Genomic DNA, 16,407 nt, shown 5'->3' with positions numbered 1-16,407 from the left:
AGCACAGCAGCACTGCTTCCCTCCCACCCGTCAGCTGTTTGTTTTTTATTTATTTAAACGTTCCAATGGTAAAACCAAACGGAGACGTTGTCTAACTTCTCTAAAGCTGTGTGTGGAATTGGCTCTGGTATAAAGAAGCAACGTTGTGTGTGTGTTCAATTCTGAAGGATGCTGAATATAGAAAATGTATTCCATGGTACAGGAGGGAACAGGTAATACAGTGAATCATAGTTTGATGCAGTGGGTACATTAACTTAACATGCAGCCATCTAATTAATATCTAATCAAACTAAATGCTTTTTGTATTCTTTTCTGACTCATTGACTAAGAGTCTGTAAATTACAGCACAAAACTGTACTTCTCTTCACAGCCGTTATTAGTTTGTATATGACAGCTTATATACAAACCCTATTTAAGAAATCTATTCCATTTTAAATATGACAGTATTGCAGGTTTGCCTTTAAATGTTTAGCAGCAGTGAAATGATTGTGATGAGTCTATCTAGCTGCTTAAAGGCAGGCTGGGTAATCTGGAGAAACTAGCAAGAGAATGTCAGATTTAAAAAAATAAATCAACCAAAGAATCCGGCCCAGTGTTGCCGACTCCTTTCCTATGAAAGCAGCTAGCAGCACTAACAAAAATATAAAAAAGTTTTTGAAGAAGTTTACCAACCCTGCCTTTAATAGTTCATTCTTAATTCAATGTCTGAATGTGACAAATGTCATCCTGTTTATGCTGCTTTCTCTTTGTGGGACCATTACAGTCAGTGTGCTGCTTATATAACACCATATTTAATATCATCATGCTTTGTTTCGGGTTCATCTTTTTCAAGGACATCTTCCTTTTTTCAGAATTACAAAAACAGCTATATGCATTTGAAATGTTGTAACCTCAACATTTAGACTTAATATACAATTCTTTAGAAAATATCAACCGACAAGTTTCTGTTTCGATCATTAATGATGAGATTTAATCCGACAAGACATGTTACAAGAGAGATTTTTTACGGTGCTCGTTGAATTCAAGAAAACCTTTAAAAACAATGGTCGTCAAAAGAAAGTATTTTAATGTTCATATGATGCATGCATATCTAGAAAGTCTATGATTACTGTGCAGCAACATTTTTGGTAATATTTGTTCTATTTGATTTAAAAAAAACGTTTCAGTTGTAAATATAAGCATGTACACAATCTGGTAACTGTACAGAGCACTGACTATTTCTAATATTCAACACCAGCGCACCTCCTGCAGTTGATATCAGTATTTATGAAAAGTCACTCAGTCAGTGTTCATCACATCAAGTATTTACTTCTTATGGAATTTACTCTTCTTCTTGTTCCTCTTGCCAGCTCCTTGTGCCGCTCTTTCTGTCACAATGTGCTGATACTTCTTTTTGTTGTTGCTGGTAAGACGAGAGGAAAGTACATTTTATATGTTTGCAGTAATGGAATACATCTACACACTTGGTACTCCTGACTAAATACTGGAGAGCAAACTGACACCAATGTGCTCACACAGGTTAGCAAGAGCTGCTGTGGTGCTGCAATGTATTCTGGGAGCTGACATTCTTAAGTCCATGATGGTTACAAACTGTATTTTGATATCCTTCATAAATATTGTAATAGATTTGAAATATGTGACAGCAGACACTGGAGCATCGCTAATACAGTATTTGGTCACACCATCAGTCTATTTCATAGTTGAATCATGTGACATAATAAAGCCACGTCCAGAAAAATGGTTTTGTGTTTGTTTTCATTTGAACTTACTGTCTGAACTCAGCATCAGAGAGCAGCTCCTCCACCATCGTCCTCTTCCTCGCCTTCTTGGGAACACGGGAATGATAGAAGTCGACTGGGCTGTCCACCACCGTACCAACCTGTATCACACACACACACACACAAAAGTAATGTCGTGTTAACGGGAACAGTGTAAAACAAACACGATTGGTTGATGCTTCACCGTGTTATTGGAGCACTGAAAAAAGTAACGCAATACATGAAATCGAAAAAAAGAAGACTTATTCAGATTACCGATGGGATACATTTAGTAAAAAAATGGGGGTAATTCGTTACAATTTTAAAAGACATAAAATAAAGAACGATATTCCACCATGCACATGTGCACACTTTAAAACAAGTGTCACACAATGGGCGGTACAAACATTCTTTAACTAGGTGGAAATTTCACCATAATTCTGTATGTAAAGCAGAAAAGGGAAACAAAATCACAGGACAGTGCAATCGCACAGCAGGAAGGTCTGCTGCCGTCTAGACCAGAGCTTATTCTTTTTGCAGAGAGGCAGTGCAGCATGAAAAGATGCTTCGTAGGAAATGAGCGAACCGCTTAAATTTCTGGTCCAGCAAACATAATGCAGGACAAACCGGAAATTCAATTTATATTAGTATTGCTGCTGCTCCTAGTTGAAATCCAGATATATTCTAAATTCTGAACTACAGACCCTACTAGTGAACTCTTTAACTATGAAAATGACAGAGTCAGGACCGTGTTTCCAAAGAAAACAAATATAAACATTGCCTTGTTATTAGATTAGTGTTTTCTACCGACCTGAAAGTATTTGGGAAAGCCATCTCTGTCGTTCTTCTTGTAGAACCTCTTGGGATCCATGGAGCCTCTCATCTTCAGGACTTGGAGGTCCCCTTTCAGCTCTTGTGTCATCTCCGGGGCTTTCATATTAAACCAACCATCTCCTGTCGATTTCTCCCTCTCCGCCTGGGAAAAACGGTGATCTCAATTATTTGGAGAAGCCTTTGAAGCAAAGAATTACAGTAAAAACATCTGCTGTACTGTATTTATGTTTTTGTGATTTGGGACGTTTCATCATAACCCATTTCACAAATGATACATGATCCACATGATAAAACTAGCAGATTAGAGCACAGATGATCTATAAAGCAAAGCATAACTTTGTGAACTTACTCTGTGTTTCAACTGTAAGGCTCGTTTGGATTCACTGTACGGAGGCACTGCTTCCTTCTTCTCAAACTCTGGTCCCATCACACTCTTCTTCATCACCTGTGGACAGTGGACAGTGTTATTGGATTTACTCGTGCTTGCACATCTATAAAGTTCATTATTCATTCTGCATCACAGATCACCTTCAAAAATCAATTACTTATTTACCTCATCTTGGATCTTCTTTTCCTTCAGTTTTCGCAGTGAAGTGGAGATGGGTTTTGATTTGCTGCCATCAAAATTGATGTATAAGCCCCCGAGCTCCTTCATTCTGAAGCCAGGGTCAATACGGCTGGACATCTCTTTCCTGGAACACATAAGCACAAAGAAACTTCCTCAGGAGGAGCAGTCGTGTCTCATTTCTCACCTCAGCACAGTTATCATGATCACGTCTGTCCGCATCTACAGTAATACTTTGTACATGTGTGTTCCTACGTGAATGAACCAATCAAAAGGCGGCCACCTTTCATATACTTACAACTGAGGGTTTCTACTCGAGAAAAGGAATTCTGCATCTTCGTCATCATCATCCCCCTCCTCATCAACAAACTCCTCATCTTGCTCCTCCTGCTCCACTCCGTCCTCCTTTGTGGCCTTCTCCTCCTCCTCTGTTGGCCTCTCCTTGTAGTACTGTTCATCAGCCTCCTGTCCGGGCCGTGTGTCGATCATAAACAGTCCGTCAACAGATGCTGCTGCTTGTGCTGCTGCTGCTTCACACTTCTGGGAAGGTCCTGCTCTCTGCTCTGCCGGGAACTCCTCTTCCTCCTCCTCTCCAAAAACTTCCCTCAACACATCTGCGGCGTCTTCATCTTCATCCTCATCCTCGCTGCTCTCCAGCAGGCTGATTATTTTTGTGTTCTGGACGATGACATCTTGAGGTTGCTGTTCAGGGTCAGAATCCACTGTGATACTCTGCTGCTGGCTGGATGTCACCTGAATGAACTCATTGGAGTCGACCACCTGCTGGGCCTCTATGTTCAATGTGCTGACTTCCATTTTCTCCTCCTCACTGGGCCCGGTTTCCACAGCAGCATCCTCACCTCCCTGTGGTGCGTGGGCATCCACATCAGCCACTTCTATAGCTTCGTCCTTCTCTTCAGTCTCCTCTGTGATTTCAGGTGCACTTTCACACGATGTTGCTGTAGCTGATTGCTGAGGCTTTAACAGCTCTGATGGCTGGATTGTTTCCTGCATCACCATCTTCTCCGAGGCGTCCCCGTCCGTATTTTCAGCACACGGCTCCTCCTGCTGGTGTCTGTCAGTCACTGCAGGTGTAGTTACAGCTTCCTCAGCACAAGCAGGACTGTCTGACATCTTGAGAGACCCACTGGGGGAGTCTTCTTCTGAAATGACAATTACTCCCTTTTCCACACTCATTGTATCCGCGTCAGTTGGTGCGAGATCAGTACTAATCACGGCTTCTTTCTCTTCCAATGGTTGGTTCTCATCTCCTTCCAACCGTGTGCAGTCCGCGTCCGCAAGGATCACTGTTCTTTCTAACATAGAGTCATTGATTGAAGTGTTCTCCATAGTTTTTTCCAAAACAATACTACAGTCCTTGATTGAGCTCCTGGTGGCCCGAGCACTCCGACTGCTGCTCCCCGAGCCTGCGCGGCTGCTGCAGGGAGTCCCTTTGCTTCGCGTGGTGCAGGGGCTGCCCTTCTGGGAATGCCCGTCAGTCAGCTCAGAGTCTGAGTCCGGGGCTTTGGGACAGGCTGATTGGGTCTTCCCTCGTCCACGAGTCGTCATACTGTAAGTGGGCCCGGACTCAAACCCGTCAGAGTCGCAAGACTGGGACTCACTGACGTCTACAGCAGCTGCCGCCCTCTCTTTGGCGGCCCGGCTCATTCGAGCTCTCGGGGCGGGGGATTGAGAGCTTTCCGAAGTTTCGTCTAGGTGGATTGGGATCGGACCGGTTTGCCTTCTGGATCTCGTAGCTCTGCGGGTGGTGGAGACGCTGGACATGCAGCTGTCAGCATCTGAGAGCTCTGAGTCTTCAGTCTGTTGTTTGGCAGATGATCTGGGGCCAGCAGTTTTTCTCTGACTTCTGGTGACTCTCTGGGATTTGGACATCAAGTTGACCTTGACGTCTCCCACCTCAACATGAGCTGACTCTGGGCTTTTCGGAACCGTTTTCCTCCTTGTGCTCCGGCGACAACTTTGGCTAGCGTTCGATGCAGACACTGCAGAAGAGCACGATTCCACCTCAGATATCTCATCATCTTCCCGAAGTACTATGCGGTGCTGTGTCCTGCTCCATCTGGTCTTTGGGAGTTCGGCGTCAAACACCGCAGAGCAGCAGGAGTCCACCTCAGATATCTCATCATCTTCCCGAAGTACTATGCGGTGCTGTGTCCTGCTCCTTCTGGTCTTTGGCAGTTCGGCGTCAAACACCACAGAGCAGCAGGAGTCTTCCTGATCCGCTTCGTGGACGGAGCCCACAGGTGTGCATGACGCCTCTGGACTGTGGAGTCTGGAAGCTCTGCTGCATCTTTTCAGCAGCAAGGTAGGAGGAGACGTTTGGGGTGGTCCCTCGCTTTTTTCCAGCTGTCTGCTGGTCTCCACCAGGGAACGTCGGGTCGGGCTCTCTGCTGGTTTAGCAGTGCTCCTGGTTCTCCGAACAGTGGAAGGGGTGGCCTGTTTGAAAGAAATAAGACAATATTTATTTGTACAGCTGATTCTATAACAAACTTTATCCAAAAGGATGAGGTAGGTGTTGAGATTGTCAACAAATTCCACACAAAAAAAAGACCAAAGCCAACAATGTGTCACTCTCTCAAGTCTTTCTGACTTCAACAGCCGGTCTGCGGCTTCATTTCTACTGGAGATATTATCTAAAAATGGGTCACAAACACATCGCTTCATATTGAAAAAGATCTAAGAACTGTATTTGTTCTTCAAACGTTACCCAGACGGGGTAAGTAGTGTGTTCGTTGGGGACTATTTTAAGCACACATTTGGTGCTCTTGTCTAGTATTTAGAGCAGCAGGACGGTGTTTTGAGGATTGACCAGAAGTAAAATACAGTCACTGTTAATGTTAATGAAGGAATACAGTCACCCAGTGAAAATAAGGACCGGTTTGTTTTTTCTACTTCATCTGTCATTGACGAGAAGGATCTTTGAATCCATTTTAAACCACTCTCATCGCCATTTTAAGGTTTAACTTATGTAAACAAAGTTATCTGTAGGATGTGATTTATGCTGAATATAGAGACCGTAACAGCGGATTAAATAAAAACGTGTCTAATGGATTCAGTTTCTTTAAATTAAGCTTTAATTCAATATCGTTCAAAGCTGCATCGATGTTGGGCAACACGCACACACCATCGAGTTTAGTCCGTCACGTTACGGGATCGTTGTATCTATCAATATTTTCAGTTTTCTCCACTTGTTTCACAACATCGAAACGTTTACAAACTCCGATAGGAAAGATGGTGTCCACGTGAACTTTTGAGCAGCTGCACATTCACGAGCTAACAGACACGTGCCGGGCTCCCTTCTCCTCAAACTAAACCTTAACGTGGTCTCTGAACAGTAGCAGGTTTAACCAACGTGTCTCTCTCGTACGTACCGGGACATCAGAGGACTGCTCGGGGTTTGTTTTAGTTGGAGAGTACACGCGCACTCCTCTCCTGGTGGCCACCATCTTGCTTGCTGCTAGCAAGCTCGCTAGCTCCTCACACTTCCGGTTTGAGAGCTAGACTCGACTAATCGATGAACGGAAATAAGATACAGGCCAAGCAGACGATTGCAGAGTCGTGACTCATCTTCAAGTCCTGATGGTGGAAAAACGGTTCAGGTGCTTTAAAGTTAAACTTCTCTAAAGTTAGTTAGTACATTGAGTACTGCGTTGAAAGTGTGCGAAAGAAAAAGTAAGAATTATTTTCAAAAGGCACTTTATGTATGAAAAGTAAAAGTTCTCAATGCAGACAAACCCTGTGTGCATTATCCTCATATGTACTGCTCTATACTGTAGTTTATTACGTAACGCTGGTGTGTAACCTTTTTAATGTTGAAGTTGCTTGAGGTTGTAATTTTAAGTTGTATCCACTTACAACATATTTGTATGGAAGCCCATTACTATGGAAGCAAAATAAAATAAAAAATCCACCCGAAAAAAATAAAATAAAATAAAATCCACCCAAAAAGAATTATATATATATATATCCACCCAGAAAAAAATGCATGTCGTATTTGTTCCGGAAAAAAGTAAAAAAAAAAAAAAAAAAAAATTGTTTTTTTTCTTTCTTTTTTGCCGGCAAAAATACGACATGCAATTCTACACAAGGTAACTATTACTGGTGACTTTTGTAAATGTTAGATGTTATATATCATTATAAGTATTAATATGTAGAATTGCATGTCGTTTTCATGGAAAGACTGGAGGGGATGAAGGGACCTGTGAGGAGATCGTCACTGAAGCGCATGCGCACTTCTAATCTCTTTTATATAACCTTTTTTTTTTTTTTTTTTTTTACTTTTTTCCAGTTACAAAAAAAAAAATATTTTTCTTTTTCTGGCTGGATATATATATTATTTATTTTTTGGGTGGATATTTTATTTTTTTATTTTTCTTTGGGTGGATTTTTTATTTTGTTTTGCTGGTGGGAATGGGCTTCCATATATTTTATAAGATCATATGCTTTGTATATAAATCTATAATCTATCGTTGTGAAACATTATCTTTCAATTAACAAACATAAATATGGAAAATAACTTACAGTAAGTATCAACACAAATGTTTTACTGCATCTTAATGACTCAGCTGAGTTTAGGTAGCACTTTCAACAAAGTTGGAAGTTCCCTTCTTCATTAATTTAGCTATTTTCTTTGTAACACAAAAGTCTTGATTGTATTATCAAAAAATAATAATAAAATAAATCACACTAGCCCGGGGTTATTCCATCTTTTAAATATTTTACACCAGTGTTGATGGTAAAACGTAACTTTCGTGATTTTAATAAAGCCCATTCATGATATACAGATATATGACAACATTAAATATGTTTACAGTACAACAGATGATTTGTCTTCATGAGATTAACTGGATCCGGTCTGGAAAAACAACCATGATTATATAAAAACATCTTCTTCAGAGTTATATTTTAACATCTCCTTGGCACGGAGTTTCCAGTGCTAACAACAACAATGCATATAGAGTAAAAGCACCTGCTATGCATGTCAATCTCAAAATATTGCTGTACTATCCTCAAATTAATCTCATGAGCACAGTAGTGGGTCAACATGGTCTGAAAAAAAAGGCCTGATAAAATACAGTTGTATATACTTACATTAGTTGTTTTCTTCACCAATTACAATCAGCATCATAAAATAAACATCTTTGATTTAAATTTGCACATATTTTCTCAATTTAGAAATGCAAATACAGCAGCAAAAATCCAATTGCAACAATAAACGTTTTTTTAGATATTTTTTCCATATACAGCTTCAATTTTTTTTCAATCATTCTGTACTAAAAACAAATCTCTTCCTTTGATTTTTCATTCAGACCAATATATTTAAAGCTTGATTCACACAGACACAGTGGAGACAAAGCAGGTATGAGGACAGGAGGAGAAAAGGATGAGAGGCACTTCAAGTCAGAACAAGGTTAAGGAACCCTCGCCTTGGATCAAAGTTTAGCAACCGCCATTTTCCATCATTAAAGCAGCCTCTAGTGTGTTGATAAATGGCTGATCTGTCAATGTACTATTCATCTGTGAAACTCTAACTTTCACACTCTATTCTCTTAAAACCGAATATTGAGTTAATATTGCATGTTCATCTCCCATTAATGATCTCACTGAGACGACGCTAATGAACACCTGCATCAGTTAAAATGAAGAAATGGTACACGATCAGGATGCAACCGTATAAGATAAAACGATAACTTCCAGACTCATGGTGAATGGCAGCATCCATTATTCAGAGACATTACTTTGCATGTGTTGTGTGTGTATGTCAACGAAAAGAGGAAAATGGCTTCATCCATGCGTCTTCCCTCATGGGTTGTGCTAGGGGCTCGCCTTCCTCGCACTGACAAGGTAGCCCTTAGCCTTGATAATGCCCCGGCTCTTCACAATAATGGAGTAGCGAAGGACCCACTCCAGCCTCCAGTCAGCAATGTTCAGGTCCTGCGTTCCCTCCTGCACCGCCTCCTGGAATGTGGCTGCTGACATCAACTCTGTGGAAACATGGAACCAAAAGAAGAGACGTTTAAAACTCATGGAAAAAAAAAAAAAGACAGGTACAAGTTAATTGTGTAAACATGAGACTCACTGATACTGCTGCTGACCCCAACTGCAACTTTATCTATAAGTATTATATTGTCAATAAATCCCATGAAAAGACTAAAAATCAACAATGGGTCTGTCTGTGTCTGTACACTTTCCTCCCTTCTCTGTGGCCATCAGGACCAGGCCCAATCATTTCTCCTAAAGATATAAATCTATTTTTTGGGACCATTTTCAGTCGTGCATTACTACATATTTGGTGTTGTAGTAATTCCGCCAGACGGACAGTTTATGTGGGACAGACTCAAAATAAACTACACTACCCATATTCACGATAATGTTGAAACAAGTCTCTCAGTGCAATGAAGCAAATTTGTGATATTGGGCTGTATAAATATGATTGACTTGGTCTATCTGGCTTTTTCTACACAGAAACACAGTTGGTTTTGATCTTTTGATGGCTTTTGTTGCCAATTAGAAAAATATAGAATATCTAATAGCTTACCCTTTAATGTTTAACTAAGCACTGAAAAAACTGTTTTGCGTTCAGAAACTTTACTACAAACCCATCTGACTGACAGAAAAACATTTTCATTGAATTTCTGAACCTTTGCGATCGTTGTGTGTGAGCAGCTGGATGTCAAACTCCTTGGCAAAGGCTGTCAGGTCTGGAGGCATCACACAGCAGGAGGCCAAGTTGAACTGGTTGCTGCTGGGCTTCACCTGTACAAGAGAGGGCATGTGGTCAACGACTGGCTTCATTCAGTTCAACATAGGAAATGGCGCACAGTGGTCCACTGGCCAAAGGTCATAACAGAAAGCACATTACTGCTTGCACATTTTGTAATCTATGAATCCAGCGTATTGTAAAAAGTCAACATACATGTTGCCTCTAAAGCCATTTAACGAATAAAGCCAGATTTTCATTTCTGAAACAAATTAAGGTTCACACACACACAAGATTTCCACTAACCTGAGCCCAGTTGTAGAGCTGCTCCAGCAAGTCTTTGTCCAGGTCAGAGGTGCCAATAGCAGCAATCTGCTGGCTTCGGACCAGAGCCTCCAGCTCCTCCCAAGCAGGCTGAAGGTGGGCCAGACTTTGGCTGTCACTGTCCAAGGGCCAAGGTGGCGCTATGATAACAGAGTCAAGCTGGGACACTGCCAGCGCCTGGCAGACTAGGAATGAGTGACAGACAAGGCCGTAACACAAGTAGAGTTCAGTGTCCTAAAAAAAATGTGTGTAGTCTTTAAGACCCATAAAGATTCAGCTGAAGGGATTTAACGCTCACCCATCTCCACTGCATCTCTGATAGAGGATTGAACCGACTCGCACAGGAACAGCTTGACTGCGAAAACAAGCAGTTAAATTTAAAAAAAAAACTCTACATCTAACCTACTAGTACAGTACAGTACTTGAGTAAATGTACTTAGATATATTCCATCACTGCTAACACCAGAGGACAACATTGTTTACGAGAGCACAAAGTTCTTCATAGATCTAGCCTCTAAATGTTCCTCTCAAAGTGCACCAGATTGATGCATTTCACTTTAAAATGTACAACATTTCCCCCTCTAAAAGGGTCTGACGTTCACCCAACACAGTCTCATAAAATGCTGTGGCAAACACTCCAGTACTGACCCGAGACCCTCAGTTCATCCCTCTCTTCAGGCGTAATAGCATCAGTTGCCTGAGGAATGGAGCAGTCCAGTGTGTCTGGGAAATCCTGCAAGACAAGCACAAAAGTTCTGTTTACATTCAGCGTTACTCACGAAGGAGCTTTGTGTAAAGCCTTGATGTCTAACAAATGTGATGAATGCATTTCCTTCCTCAGAAATGTTTTTTGGAAAGCTGATTTTTCTAAAAAGTTTGGAACCTGAATAGTTTACATCTAGTTTTCTTCTTTCCTGCCCTTTCCAGCCATTGCTTCTTATCTTTGTGCATTACTGCCACCTGTTGATCAGTGGAACTCTGTGACACCATTAGCAGAACGTATAACAGGAACCACCAGAAGAACGGCTCTGTTCAATTTCATTCAGGCAAAAAGCAAATCTGATCTGATTATTTATTTATGGTATATGAGGTTATCATTAGCATTGCTTGTTAAAAAAAAAATTTACCCACTCAAGAGAAAATAACATTTAAGTGTCTGTCATGAGACGAATCTCCTCTAAATTGTCTCATTCAGTGTTTTATCGTCTATTAAACGCTATTTTTTTTGCTCATAAGACTTAATAACAAGTGATACATTTAATACAGTACTCTTAAGAACGAAGGTAGAATATGATGCGTCAGCACATCACACATGAGACCTACTGTGTTTAAAATTGACACGTTGAAGTGCATTGTTTAAAGAAGGTTAGCATAACACGACAAGATCTTTGACAAATGTCGGATCTGTACAACAAGGATCTGTTACACAGCATCAAAAAGCGCCTGAAGACAGCTCAGGGCCCCGTCACTTAAACATCCCATTCTCTACATTTCCCTGCAGGGGATGCGTCTAATACGCTTTGTATTTACCATCCCCGAGTTCAACTCTTTCAAACTTCCCCCATCCCCATTTGAGTCCTGTGGGCGGGGCAGTAAAAGTTGCAGCAGATTAGCTGAGCCGAGCAAAACAGCCAGTGCAGAGGTGTGTTGAGCAGGAACACTACGCAGGATCCTGCATCGTTTTAAATCTCCATTTCAGGTTTTTAGTTAGTTTGATGAACACAAGTGGTTGATGAGTGCGTTCTAGAAATCCCATCACAGTTAATGAACAAAACCCCCAGGGCAATGTTTTTGAACCTCCACCCTCCTTTACAGACAGACGCACATTTGGAATGGCGCCTCAGGCAGGCAGCACTGCATGAACATTCATCATGACAGCTTCTTTTCAGCAAGGCTAGAGGCAACCTTTGATGTTCATCACTACAGTTATTTTATTTTCCCAAGCACTGGAACCTCCCTGGACAGTGTGGCAGCACAATGTGAAACTTATTCACATACTGCTGGTCTGACCTTAAGTGAAAACGACAATGCAAATACTAACATGCAAAAGAACTGATATGGAAGAGCCAGAATTAGATGCATTACTAAACATCAAGAACCCAACAGAGCTACATCAACACGTTAGGATAACAGGAAACATCTCCCCACCTTCGATGGCATCTTTGTTGTGGAAGACCAATCACTAAGCGTGGCTTGAATGCAGTCTTGGAGCTGAAATATCAAACAGAAAAACAATTGTTTATTAACATCTGTGAAACATGCATACTTTCAGGAAGGATCCCTGAAGCGGAGCAGCTTTTAATCCCTCAGCAGACTCTGACCCCTGACCCCCCCCCCCCCCCCCCCCCCCCGCACCAACATCTAGACAGCTGTGACATGCTGCTCTGCCAAACTCGAGCCGCAATGTGTTATAAACAATGAAATCAGTTAGGCGAAATGTCACAATGTCCCACATCGGCTCAAAGTGTGGGACAAAGACAGGAGACGAGTCAAGCTTAAGTGATGACGAATGTTTTATTTCCAAAACATAATTACAAAAGGATAAGTATGGGGTGAGGAGGCCAGGTGCATCAGTAGTGTCGGAAGAATATGGATGAGTGAGACATCTCCATGTGAGTGCAGAAGGCGATACAAAATGTCAAACCACCCCAATACGTAAAGATGTTGGTGTCACACAACAACAAATTATGAGATGAACTTTGGACTAAAGTACCTGACACATGACATTGTGCCCAAATTACCTTTACTTAAAACAAGGAGAGATGTATCTGCAGCAATTAGGAAAAATAAACAAGTCTGACCAAAATCCCCGTTCAGGAAATCGCCTCCAAACCTTTAAAATAACTACAGTGAGCGTCTATGCAACTAGTCGATTAATGGATGAGTCAGTCATCTATAATCGGATAATTGTCTGAGTCATTTATTAAGCAAATTGCCAAACATTCACAAGTTACATCTTTATTATGAGGATTTGCAGCGTTCCCCTGTGTTATATACATTTAATATATTTGAGTTTTAGATTGCTGTTTGGACAAAAGAAGCTATTTGAAAACGTCAACTTAAAACAAAAATTGTGATTGCAATTGTTCACCATTTCCTATAGTCTTTATTATTCTCTTTTTTTTATTGAATCAATGTGGATGATATGTAGGTGCAGCACTAAATGTATGAATGACACGTGCGCATATCAGTAGATTTTGAGTACTGGCTCAAACCAACCCTGTTTCAATAAAGCACCTGCCTGCAGGTGTTGTGTCACCAGTTTGCTGCTTCCAGGCTCAACGTTCTTAAACTGTTACACTCACAGTTTGTATGATGTGAGCCGCCAACAACAAACATCACATACTGTTTGTTGTTTGTTAAACATGCCTTCATCACATCAGTAAAGACACTATAGACTCAAACTCTACTTTTACTTTATCTCAGACACAGTCCTGTAGCTCGAGACCTCGACAGGTACAATTTGAATGACTTCTTTTTTAAAACGTCCCTCTTTATGGACCTATACACGCTTTATTATCAGTTAACACACACTGGTGTCGTTAGCCAGTTAAATGTTTAGCCAGGTAAAAAAAAAAAAGAGGCTAAGCTAATAAGCTAAACTGTCACACGCAACACAACAAGCTAACTTACTGCCCTCGCTTTTAATTCAGACAGGTTTCCGGTGTCTTACCTCTTCGCTGGGAGAGGACGGACACTTCTTTTTCAGGCGACTTCGGTTGACTAAATTGCCGGTGTGCAGTCTGAGAGTCTTGGCGTGGGTCAGCAACATCTTCGCCTCACTGTCCATGTGGGTTCTCGATCAGCGAGCTAACAAGTTGCTAATCAGTGTCTTGCTAGGACGAAAAGTGCGCGTTCACAATGGCACCAACCGCTACTGTAACTGCTGGTTACAAGAGCTGGCTGGAGAACAATAGCACAGCCCTCACAACTGTTGTAAAACTATGAAGTCAGGATGACTTGCACTCAGTGTGTTGCCTGACTTGCTGGTCTGAGTGGTTGCCTAGAGGCTGTTATGGAGGCAAGCCGGTCGGTCACGCCCACACTTGAAGTGTCGGTGAATGTCCCGTAAAACCCGGCCAGGTCCATGGCCAGGAGTATTGGGCTACATCCATAACACGGAACTGGATCAATGGAATAGATTTTTTGTATCGGATGCAGTTCTCATTTCTGACCGCTAGATAGTGGTGTAGTGTTTCTAATAATCTTTCTCAAGCAGCGATAACAACATTTTTATAACAACCTTACGATGAATACTTATATTCAATTAGTGTACTAAAAAACAATTTGAAGCACCTGAACTTTATTTTAAAAATTGACATTTTCCACTATTTCTACTTTTCACACCACTGGCACTTTTGCCTCATAGGATGAACTTTAATCTGCTGCTCAATTTTTACTTCTATTTTAATTTGCTATACCTCTTACTATTTATTTTTCTGTCTGGTGTTGGTCTGGTGTTCATGGTGTGGGCTGCACTACTTTGTCCCAATTATCGTAAATCTTAATGTTACAGCATACAATTACATTTTTGATATTTTATATTGTTTATGTATGTATGTACTTATGTATAACATATAGATTATGTGATTTATCAATTAACTTATTCACAGATGATGGACTTTTTCTTTTTAACAGTTTGGTTTTAACATTACAATACTCTCGTGCACAAAGCCCGGTGGATAGAGAAATAGATTTCCCAGTGTGGTGTGAAAGGAATTGAGTCCAGGCCTCCACCTCAACCAACAACACCTTTGGGATTAACCGTCTGGAATGCAGACTGCATCCAGGCCTCATCGCCCAACATGAGCTGCTGACCTCACTGCCACTCTTGTGTCTGAATGGCAGAACCCAAACTCCTTCAGAAAGTCTTCCCAGAGGAGTGGATGCTGTTATAGCAGCACATTAATGTCCTTGGCTTTTGAATGAGATGTTTAACAATCACATAACGGTGTAATGTTCGTCTTTACACCTACTTTCTAACCATAGAATGTACTTAACTTGAATCTGTAAAACATGTCTTTCAATTTATTACAAATAGACCTGCAGTAGCTTACATTTGGGATGTGGTAGACACACAATCCAATGTATTTACAACACAAGTCAAGAGAACAGTGACATTTGGAAGCAATCAAACTATCGCGGGGATAGAACTCTATAAAGTCCTGCCTTTTTCTTCAGAGCACATTTATTTTCATACCTCACAAGGAACAGTCATACTGAGTGTAGAAAACATCGAGGACACTGAGGTCACAACCTTTGTATTTTTGCCAGGAATTTTGATGGGGTAACTGCAGGGGAGGTACATTTTACCACTGTAGAAAGCTAACACGTGTTGGGCTTTTAATGAGCTGTTCCCATACTTTTTAGAGAAGAAATTATAGTAGAAATACGAAGCAGTTAAAAAATAAACAGAACATAAAAGATACAAAAAGTTAAAGCATTTTCTGAGAGGGCCAGGTGTTGTTTCACTGGGGTGGTTTGATAAAGGTTGTGTAAGGTTGAAGGGCCCAGGTGCCTCCACTGCCCCTTTCTGCTTCTATTTTAACCACTGTAAAACAAATATACTTGCACGTGCATTTGTACAAAGTTACGCACAATCACCCACATATGTTGTCACTTAATTTGAAATTAACTTGTAATGAAGCTTGAAAACAACATTCATCACACATATTTAGTACATGGGCCTCCTGACACCCCACTTTTCCTTCTCTCTGTGTTTATTTCTTTATCTTGAATGTTCATTACTCAAGAAAACGATTCATTTAGCAGCAACACAGTGAGCAAATGTGCAGGTTTGACTTTATTTACAGTGGTGCAGGAAAATAAGTGACCAAGAATTCCCCATAGTCATACACTAGATAATATAGATAACAATGCAAAGGGACATGAATATCCTTATAGATTGAGCATAGGAATAAGATGGGATGCAGGGTGGGCCGGAAAAATGGTTGCAGCTGTAAAAAGAACTGATGGAGATAACCAATTGTACATGGGCCCAGTTCATTAGATTTGAATTAAGTGTAATAGATACACAATAAAACAACTTTGGATGGGATCCTACATCTGGAAAGCTTCAGTGCTGTGAGATTAGATCAGCCTTTGTGTGAGGAAGTATCCGTCCAGCTGTATTTGAGGACACTGACATCTCTATCATGTGCAGAGGTATTACTGACCACCAAGACAATCAAGAATTTTTAAAAGGT

The 16,407-nt window shown here is 41.0% G+C and overlaps 2 protein-coding genes across 2 annotated transcripts; both read right to left on the bottom strand.

Annotated features, from left to right (window-relative positions):
* Nucleotides 1-413: 413 nt before the first annotated feature.
* On the bottom strand, nt 414-6,641 carry dnttip2 (deoxynucleotidyltransferase, terminal, interacting protein 2). Its single transcript, XM_079157256.1, has 7 exons — nt 6,549-6,641; nt 3,455-5,613; nt 3,145-3,283; nt 2,941-3,036; nt 2,569-2,733; nt 1,770-1,879; nt 414-1,402 (listed from the first exon to the last, which is right to left on the bottom strand). Exons 1-7 carry the CDS (start codon nt 6,621-6,623, stop codon nt 1,306-1,308), a joined length of 2,841 nt encoding a protein of 946 aa, XP_079013382.1. The 5' UTR covers nt 6,624-6,641; the 3' UTR covers nt 414-1,305.
* Nucleotides 6,642-7,906: 1,265 nt separating this feature from the next.
* Nucleotides 7,907-14,178, bottom strand: gclm (glutamate-cysteine ligase, modifier subunit). Its single transcript, XM_079158405.1, has 7 exons — nt 13,875-14,178; nt 12,350-12,412; nt 10,850-10,934; nt 10,500-10,556; nt 10,184-10,386; nt 9,819-9,933; nt 7,907-9,161 (listed from the first exon to the last, which is right to left on the bottom strand). Exons 1-7 carry the CDS (start codon nt 13,989-13,991, stop codon nt 8,992-8,994), a joined length of 810 nt encoding a protein of 269 aa, XP_079014531.1. The 5' UTR covers nt 13,992-14,178; the 3' UTR covers nt 7,907-8,991.
* Between the last annotated feature and the right edge of the window lie 2,229 nt (nt 14,179-16,407).

Source organism: Pholis gunnellus (assembly GCF_910591455.1).
Source record: "Pholis gunnellus genome assembly, chromosome: 4".
NCBI classification, from domain to species: Eukaryota; Metazoa; Chordata; class Actinopteri; order Perciformes; family Pholidae; genus Pholis; species Pholis gunnellus.
Note: the sequence above shows the minus strand (reverse complement) of the source record. Positions and strands in the feature narration are given on the sequence as shown.

What these genes read in the sequence shown, in the direction of transcription:
- dnttip2 (XM_079157256.1), bottom strand. Translation starts at nt 6,623, where the DNA reads ATGGTGGCCACCAGGAGAGGAGTGCGCGTGTACTCTCCAACTAAAACA. An exon ending in CCTTACAGTTGAAACACAGA is followed by an intron (nt 2,734 to 2,940) that starts GTAAGTTCACAA and finishes CGTTTTTCCCAG; the next exon opens with GCGGAGAGGGAGAAATCGAC. An exon ending in GCTTTCCCAAATACTTTCAG is followed by an intron (nt 1,880 to 2,568) that starts GTCGGTAGAAAA and finishes TGTGTGATACAG; the next exon opens with GTTGGTACGGTGGTGGACAG.
- gclm (XM_079158405.1), bottom strand. Translation starts at nt 13,991, where the DNA reads ATGGACAGTGAGGCGAAGATGTTGCTGACCCACGCCAAGACTCTCAGA. An exon ending in CGTCCTCTCCCAGCGAAGAG is followed by an intron (nt 12,413 to 13,874) that starts GTAAGACACCGG and finishes TTGATATTTCAG; the next exon opens with CTCCAAGACTGCATTCAAGC. An exon ending in AGCTCTACAACTGGGCTCAG is followed by an intron (nt 9,934 to 10,183) that starts GTTAGTGGAAAT and finishes TCTCTTGTACAG; the next exon opens with GTGAAGCCCAGCAGCAACCA.